Source organism: Penaeus vannamei, chromosome 4, assembly GCF_042767895.1.
Source record: "Penaeus vannamei isolate JL-2024 chromosome 4, ASM4276789v1, whole genome shotgun sequence".
Taxonomy (NCBI): domain Eukaryota; kingdom Metazoa; phylum Arthropoda; class Malacostraca; order Decapoda; family Penaeidae; genus Penaeus; species Penaeus vannamei.
In genome coordinates, this window is record NC_091552.1 from 42077729 (window position 1) to 42087728 (window position 10000).

A 10000-nucleotide genomic window follows, 5' to 3' on the forward strand; every position below is an offset into this window, starting at 1 on the left:
AGTACTGAAGTATAGTAGGCTCCTGTGGTTGTAGTACCTTTTGACGGTAAAGCCACCATCACTATTCCATGCTGGTCCCTGTGACTGTGAGCAGGACATTGCCTGCCGAGGATGTGAGACACATGCTTCCAATGATTTGACTGGGACTTAGTTTCTAGATTATATATATATATATATATATATATATATATATATATATATATATATATATATATATATATATATATATATATATATATATATATATATATATATATATATATTTATATATACACACATATATATGTATGTATATGAGTGTGTGTGTGAATGTGTGTGTATATATATAATATATATATATTTATATATATATATATATATATATATATATATATATATATATATACATATATATACATATATATATACATATATATATATATATATATATATATATATATATATATATATATATATATATATATATATATATATATGTGTGTGTGTGTGTGTGTGTGTGTGTGTGTGTGTGTGTGTGTGTGTGTGTGTGTACATATATGCATATGCATGTATGAAAATAAAGATGCAGATACAACGACGCATTGTCATAACATACACAAATCCCACTTCGAAGCACTTCCAAAAGCCCGATGCCTCAGCGCCTCCAGACGACTTCCTCCCCGAAGTCGCCGCAAAGAATCGCCGGTGAGTTGCGGCGTGTGACAGTGAGCGATCGAACGGAATTACCATGAGATTATAAGCCTAACTATCCATTTTGAAGGTTAGGCCTACGTACGGCGCTGATATATTGCTTTATGTGCACACCATCATCACTTTGGTTTACCTATGGGATGCGGGGGAAAAGATTGCCTGATAGGGACGAGAGAAAGAAGGCGAGAAATTGAATGTGAGAGGAAGAGGGTGAGAGGGGGGGGGGGAGGAGGAGGGGAGAAGGAGAGAAGAGGGGAGTGAAAGAGGAAGGGATGGATTGAGAGAGATATATAGATGGAGCAAGCGATTGGTAGAGGGAGAGAAGGGGAGTGAAAGAAAGGAGGGAGTGAGAGAGATGAATATGTAGATAGAAAGAGCTATCGATAGATAAACGGATAGATAGACAGAGAGAGAGAAAGTTAATGAAAAGGGAGAGAAAGAGGGAGGAGGATAGAGAGGAGAGAGGCAGAGACAAAGAAAGACAGAGATTGAGAGAGAAAGAAAAAGAGAGAGCAACGAAAAAAATAAAAAGAGAGAGAAGGGGAGAAAGAAGAGCAATACTATCTTTTAAAGGGGGAAGTGAGAGGAAAAGCGGAAAGAAACGAATAAAACAGAATGCAACGAAAAAACAACTCGCCAAAACAGGTCTCCCCCCCCCTCCAGCACCCAACCCGAAATGGCCCCCCGCGCCACTCGCCGGTAAAACATAATTCAATATCGCCTCAAGGAAACTAGGTTGTAAAAGAAAGTGAAATCGATGTTGGTGCACTTTCGCCCGTGCATGAGAATACATCCAGGCCCTCTTTAGTGTGTGTCCTCGTCGCAAAACTATAGGACTTCTCTCCGGGTGATCGGTTTTCCTCCCAGCTTTTCTCTCACGACCAACCGGGATCGTGGTTAGACGTTTAAAAAGGGAAGGGAAAGAGGAATTGATTGCATCCATTATACATCTGGCAGCGAGAAATGCGATCTCGTTCATTGTTCGCCTTGTTACCGAAATCGTGTTATCGCAAGGGAGGTGTTTCCATTGTAACCACATTGTGAGAGATCTTTCCTGTCGGTTACTAAGGAGTGGGGGGGGGGGTTGTAGGGAGATTCGGGGTAGATGCTATGGGAATTGTAGGGGGGGGGAATTGGGGGGTTGGGGTAGATGCTATGGGAATTGGGGGGGGGGGAGGTAGATGCTATGGGAATGGCGGGGGAGGGGGGGGAGAGGGGAAGGGTAGATGCTATGGGAATTGGGGGGGGGGAGGGGTAGATGCTATGGGAATGGAGGAGGGGGGAGGCGAGGGGGAGGGAGAGCAAGTGTGATGGTATCTGTATCCATTCAATACGTATTAAACATTTGATGTTATGCTTTTCCTAGTGGCATCCGAATATACTTCGCTCAAAAAGAATAAGAATGATAATGATGATAATGAATATAATGATCATGACAATAAAAATATTGATGGTGATAATGGTGATGATGATAATAATAATAATAGTAATTGGGATGATAATAACAAGGATAATAATAATAATGATAATAATTAATATAATAATAATAATGATTATGATAGTAATGATCGTAATGATAATAATATTAAAGATAATAATAAAGGTATTAATAATAATAATAAGACTATTAATAATAGTAATAGGAGTATTGATAATAATAACAATTATGATAATAATAATAATAATGATAATAATAAAGATAAGGATAATAATATTAATGATAGTAAAGATAATGATAATAATGACAATGATAATAGTAATAATAATAATAACAAAAATGATCATGATGATAATAGTAATCATAATAATGATCTTAGAAGCAAATGTAAAAAAATACAAGAATACTGCATTCCCCTGGAGTGCAGTAAACCAGGATACCTTCCCCCCCCCCCGGTTCATCAACATCCTCATTCTCCCCTAGGAACTTACAGGTAAAAAGAGGAGCCCTATGTTCTTCCCATCAACTTTGACACTAATTAAGGACCACCTGTTTCCTTTCTCTTTTTTTTCTCTCTCATTAGATTTACGTACGTGTTTCTGTTACCGCATTATGTTTCCTGCAAGTGCTTTGTCTTTCTCTCCACAGTAACTGCCGTGGAAGGTGGGACGGCTATTCTGCCTTGTAACTTCGAGCACCCTCGGGATGATGCGGTTTTCCTTATTCTGTGGTTCAATGGCAACCTCACCACCCCAATCTACAGGTGGGTTTACTTGTTTTGTGGTAGAAGTCGGGTCTCTGTCTCTGTCTCTGTCTGTCTGTCTTTCTCTGTGTGTGTGTCTGTCTGTCTGTCTGTCTGTCTGTCTGTCTCTCTCTCTCTCTCTCTCTCTCTCTCTCTCTCTCTCTCTCTCTCTCTCTCTCTCTCTCTCTCTCTCTTTCTTTCTTTCTTTCTTTCTTTCTTTCTTTCTTTCTCTCTCTCTCTCTCTCTCTCTCTCTCTCTCTCTCTCTCTCTCTCTCTCTCTCTCTCTCTTTCTTTCTTTTCTTTTTCTCTTTCTCCCTGTCCCACTCGCTCTCTCTCTCTCCCTGTCCACACTCTCTCTCTCTCTCTCTCCCTGTCCCTCTCTCTCTCTCTCTCTCCCTGTCCCTCTCTCTCTCTCTCTCTCTCTCTCTCTCTCTCTCTCTCTTTCTTTCTCTCTCTCTACCTCTATCTCTCTCCTCCTTCTCTCTCTCCCTCTTCCTCTCCCTCTCCCTCTTTCTCTCTTTCTCCCTCTCTTTCTCTCTCTCTCTCTCTCTCTCTCTCTCTCTCTCTCTCTCTCTCTCTCTCTCTCTCTCTCCCTGTCCCACTCACTCTTCTCTCCCTGTCCTCTCTCTCTCTCTCTCTCTCTCTCTCTCTCTCTCTCTCTCTCTCTCTCTCTCTCTCTCTCTCTCTCTCTCTGATAGGAATTATGATGATTCTAGTGATAGCAATAACAACGATCATTGCAGCAGTTGCAATAATTATGATAACCAGCGTAATATTGATTATAAAATTTGTAATATTAATGATAAAATTTGTAATATTAATGATAAAATTTGTAATACTAATGATAACATTTGTAATATAAATGTTGACACTCGTAAGATTAATGAAACTGCAATATCATAATAGGAGTAAAATGAATGAGTGCATTAACAACAACAATTATTAAAGCTACCTCCCTTTCTTGCAATATCATTGATATCAGCAGCAGTCGTAATGTCAGCATTACTGTCAGGGAAGATCTTCATCATACTAATTTTCATTATAATTACAGCAATAATATAACTTAATTCTAGTTGATTTAAGTTGGCTTCACTTACGTCCACTTCACTCCAGTCATTAGACTTCATCAACCCTGCTTATCCCCAAATAACTCTTGCTAATGATATGAATCATATAATGGAAATTAGTTATGCTTAATGAACAGCAGTCATTTGGTGTTCAGGCGGAAAGACAGAACTTAACACCGCGGATATAAACGGACTTGAAATCTTTATGAAAGGAAAAATGGTCCTTATGGTCATTTTAATCAAAGGAAAGTAGATACCCTTTTTTATCACAGCGGTACCATATATCTTATAGGTCTAATTAATAAGGCATACATGAAGCTCACATAGACATGCATACACACAGATAGATAGATAGATTGTCTGATAGACAGACAGACAGAAAGGTATTCAGATAGGTAGGTAAGTTGATAGTTTGATAAACGGATACATAAACAGATAGACAGACAGATATCCAAACAGATATGTAGATAAATAGATGATTAGAAAGATGATAGGCACCTAGGTAGAGTGATATATATGCTTTACATATAAAACTGCATGCATAGATAGTATATATATATATATATATATATATATATATATATATATATATATATATATATATATATATATATATATATATATATATATATATACATATATATATACATATATATATATATATATATATATATATATATATATATATATATATATATATATATATAACTGTATGTATATATATATATATATATATATATATATATATATATATATATATATATATATATATATATATATATATATATATATATATATATGCGTATGTAAATACATGAATATATATATATATATATGTATATATCTATATATATATATATATATATATATATATATATATATATATATATATATATATATATATATATACATGCATAAACATGAATATATGTGCATATATATACATATATATATATATATATATATATATATATATATATATATATATATATATATATATATATATACATATATATTTATGCATATATAAACAGATAACCAGAGAGAGAGACAGATGTAGATACAAATTTCTAGAAACAAACTTCTGTAAATGAATTCTTCAAGCAAAATATTCATAAGGTTATCTGAAGCCAAATATTGGAACATCAAAAACAAAACGTGGAAAACAAATACATTGTAACATAAACAAGCAGGCAAATGAACACCATCAGTGTTATAGCTTTTATCATATATCAAGACTGCAAGTGACCTTTACAATGCTTTTAGGAAAATGCAATTAAAAGTCAGATCCGAATTTACACGAACACTTGTGCTAGCTCGTGTCTAAAGGTTTATTCGAAAGAAAATATCCGAGGCTAACAAAATTATTTTTACTTCTAGTGTCTAAAAGAAAAGATGCTGTTACGATACTATATATAGTGCTGGCGCTGGAGAGTGGAGGAAAGATAGTGAGAAAAACAAGCTGCAATAATAGCATATATTGTTTATATACGGGGGAAAATATTGAATATATGCAATAAAAGCAACCTAGGAATAATATTTTCCATCTATTAATCGCTATATATATATATATATATATATATATATATATATATATATATATATATATATATATATATATATATATATATATATATATATATATATATATATATATGTGTGTGTGTGTGTGTGTGTGTGTGTGTGTGTGTGTGTGTGTGTGTGTGTGTGTGTGTGTGTGTGTGTGTGTGTGTGTGTGTGTGCTGGCACAGAAGACATGGCGAGTGTGTGTTAGTGGAATCCATTTATCATCCTACTTTTAGCAGAATTGTATGAAAGAGGATAGGGAGAGATCTGACGAGATTAAAACGGACGCTGCCTCGTGAACAACACAGTCTTCTGTAACTTTATCCCTGTGTTGTAAGCACTGCAAGGGCTACGACGAGAGGGAAAAGACATGGGGCAGCTATGATACCGGAAGGCAACTTGAATAGAAGGTAATACGTAAAGACTTAATTCAGACTGAACGATGTATATTATTGTGAATTGAAATAATTCAAGAAGTAGGGGAGTTAAGACCACGTTCGCATGCAGAGAAATAATAGTTTGGGGTGAATAGTCTTTATTTAAATTATATTCCTCGCTGCTCTCAGATTAATCAACATTTCTGTAGTCTGAATGAAGGGAGCAGCCATTCAACGGCTTAAAAGAGAAAAAGAAAAAGGAAAAAGAGAGAAAGGAAAAGAAATTGCTTCCCTTTAAAGTCGGACCGAATGCAGCGCAGCCTTAGATACAACAGAAACAGGGATATATTACACGGATGTTCATGGGTAAGTCAGCGTCGGTGGATGTAGTTTGGCGCGGAGGGACACCCGTCAGGTTTTACTTTTATTGCCTAGTCATTTCCTCGAGATCACGGGCTGGCGGGCGCAGCGGAGCCCGGCGCGCGTCCTGCGATCACCGCAACTCGACGGCCTCATTTCTTGCCCTTCCTCCATCAAACAGTTACGACATGAGGCCCGGGGCGCTGGGAGCGCACTGGGTGGACGAGACGGTGCTTGGGACGAGGGCCAGTCTGGACGTGGCCTCGAGCCCGGCCAGGCTGCGGCTGACGGATATCAAAGCTGCTGACGCCGGACTCTACAAGTGCAGGGTGGACTTCAGGCGTCAGCCCACCAAAACGACCCGCGTCAGCCTCGCCGTGATTGGTACGTGTTAACCCTGGCTTTCCTTGACAACGTGATCGAAGGAAGATTGTTGTGTTTCAAGATTAAACACTGTATTTATGCTGATACTTGAGATTAAAAATTCTTTTTCGAAATAAAAGCACAACACACTAGGATTTTTGCAAACAGGCTTTAATCTACGCATCACAGTCACACCTATTAGTATGCAGAAAAGAAGTCCGCACTTTTTTCTGTCGCCCACATGACCCTCAGCTTATATGTGTGTGCCTACTTCAATGTTTTATTTATTACAATTTTCTCTTTACTTGTGTTTTTGTTTCTTTCCCTTTCGATAGCTCTAAAATAGATTTCGGCCTCATCGACTTTTGCCCCACAATTCATCAAATATTCCTACTGAATTCTTTTCCCTTCTCTTTCAAACCTTAATCGTTATACGTTCGTGAAAGGCCCCCTCCCTTCCCTCCTTCCCCTTCCATGCAATTATGCGACCTTTCGGCAGCCATTCAAAAGACCTTTGTCAAGAGAAAGGGGTTTTCGGCAAGAGGTTCTCTTTCACCTCCTCATGATCTGCATCATGCCTCAGGCGACCTTGACAAAGACCCGTTTGGAGAAGGTCAAGAGCACCTGAACTTTGAGCTTTAATTAATCCTTAGTGACTAACTTTCACTTTTCATGGGCAGGGAAAAATATTTTCGTTAATTTTTGCTGGTCTTTAGTACGTTTGTTTATAAATCATTTTTATACTGCTTTGCAATCAGGTTTTGCTTGTTTGTTTACTTGAACTGCATTATGTAAAAGTATTTGATTACCTTTTTATCATAACTCATAACATGTAAGAGCAAGTTACTCATGATAACATAATCCTACTGCGAAACTTTTTAAAATATTCATATTTAAAGAAGACGGCAACTGCTAAAAAGTAGTACGTACCCTGGTCTGCATAAACTAACATTCCATCCGAGAACTTATCCCTCACACCTTCGTTCCACCTGCACAGTTCCACCCACTGGCGTCTCCGTGCTGTACGAGGGTCGGCCCGTAACGAGCGTGGTGGGGCCGTATAGGGAGGGAGAGACAGCGTCACTCACTTGCTTATCTCATGGAGGTATGTATGTGCTGTTGCTTTCTTTTTCCTTTTTTTCTCATGCTGGAGGATTTGTGCTTGGTATTCTTGTGTCTTTTCTTTTCTTTTCTTTTTTTTTTACCGGGTATTCCTCTTTCATTATTCTGGAATGTCCATTGGATAAACAGTAAAATGAATAACCCAGTGGACAGTGCTGGTAGAAAAGGGATATATAAATAGAAATAAAAACTGTTGGAAACTTCGGAAAACGTGACCAATGATTCAAACAGTTTTTCTTCTCTTCTTTCTCTCTCCTTCTCCCAACTCCAAAGGATCTCCGCCGCCTCGCATCCAGTGGTACGTGGGTGACCGGCTCCTCGACGACCAAATGGATGAAGAATCACAGTTCCAAATAGGGGACGGTAATACGCTCCTCCAAGGGCCCGCCTCCCAAACCATCCTCGCAAATACGCTCACTCTAGGGCCCTTTAAACGCAGCGATCTGAAGAAACTTGTGACGTGTGAAGTTAGCAATACCAATTTGACCAACCCGCTTTCGGCCGCCGTCATGATCGACATGAACTGTAAGTATTCAGCGTTGCCAACTCTTACGAAATACGCCAAATCCACCGTCAAACTAAATAAGTTCTCTAAGCAACGATACTCTCTGTTTCTCTTCCAAAAGTAGCAAAAAGTCGCTAAATAACGTCCTTCTGATTCTCTTACATCAGTTGCTAAAAGTCGCTACATGAAAAACAACTGGCAAAATCCACAATATTGATACACTGAACCACCTCCCATCATCCACAAGGCACGCATTATTAGACAGACCCTCTAAAGCCGCCAAAATTAGCCGTAAAGATAAGGTGTTGATAATCGGTATTTGTGTTGGCCATGATACAGCATGAATTCAGGACCGTGAAGATATTGAAAACAAGGATGGAGAGAGCATTTTCACATATTGATAAATACCGAGATACACAAGGCTTGGAATATATCAATATATTTAAGCTATATTGCCATCAAATAATATTCAAAACTGCACCAACTCGGGCTGCACGATAACCAGACTGGCTAATAGGAAAGGAATGCATTAAAAGTGTCTCGTACACCCATAAATCACATAAACCTAGATGAAAAAAGAATATTTGACCAGGAACTGGAAGGTTAATTTTGATATATTTTGTGATTCTTCTATGTCAAAAGAGCGTTGATTTTTATAATTGTGGTGTCCAATTTTTTTTTTTATGAAGACAACTATTTTACCTAGACTCGACTACATATTTGACTGCATAGCAAATATTTGTATTTTCTTCTTGAATTCAGATCAATATGAATCCCTAATTAACCGCGGAATGTTAGTGGCTCGATTTCGAAGTAAAACAATCCACAATAGAAATATACTCAACATATGGTCCCTTTTTCATACATATTAATTGTGCATTAGAATAAAACCCGCTTTAACAAACACCATCACATCGATAGCACATCCCATGACTGGATATCTGTATTAGTATATTTTCTTTCATCTTCCTATTGATATATTTGCATACACCTCACCCACTGACATTATCATCTAAACAAATTAGTACCCCCTCGCAGGCCTTAACACACGCACAACCGCTTCTAAAATAACACACTAAACAACGCCTCTCGCTCTCCCAGTGAAGCCATTGAGTGTGCAGCTGCTTGGGCCCGAGGAACCATTAAGTGCAGACAAGGACTATGATCTGGTGTGCGATGTCAGGGGTTCACGCCCGCCGCCCACGATCACATGGTGGAAGGGAACGACCCGGGTGCAAGGAGCTCGAGAGACGGTACGTAGTCGCTTGAGTTTTATCTAGTTTTAATTTTTGTTCTAGTGTTTATTTATTTATTTATCTGCAGTTCTTATTGATATAATTATTATTGTTATTATTTTTGTTATCACTGTCATCATCATTATTATTTTTGCTATAATTATCATTACAATTATAATAACAATATTAATAATGATAATAATAATAATAATAATAATTATTATTACTATTGTTATTATTATTATTTAATTATTATCATTATTATTGTTGCCTTTGTTGTTACTTTTATTATTATCACATATATTATTATTGTTATTATTATTATTATTATTATTATTATTATTATTATCATTGTTATGATGATGATGATGATGATGAGCATATTGATGATGATTGATATTATTGCTGTGTTAATTGTGTTCCATACACATTGTGAGGTACAGGTTATGAGCTGTATGACAAAAGATACCCTGAAACTTTCCTAATCTATCCAACAAGGCCTCCATTATTTATCCGTTTGTCCTCTAAAGTTTTG

At 37.1% G+C, this 10000-nt stretch overlaps 1 protein-coding gene across 1 annotated transcript in view; it reads left to right on the top strand.

Annotated features, from left to right (window-relative positions):
* The window catches only part of LOC113811349 (cell adhesion molecule 2-like), a 67704-nt gene that overhangs the window by 52258 nt on the left and 5446 nt on the right, over nucleotides 1-10000 (top strand). The window contains exons 2-6 of the mRNA XM_070121442.1: nucleotides 2777-2891; nucleotides 6422-6624; nucleotides 7601-7708; nucleotides 7999-8250; nucleotides 9332-9483. Of these exons, the coding sequence (XP_069977543.1) occupies nucleotides 2777-2891; nucleotides 6422-6624; nucleotides 7601-7708; nucleotides 7999-8250; nucleotides 9332-9483 (830 nt within the window). The remainder of the gene's footprint in view (nucleotides 1-2776; nucleotides 2892-6421; nucleotides 6625-7600; nucleotides 7709-7998; nucleotides 8251-9331; nucleotides 9484-10000) is intronic.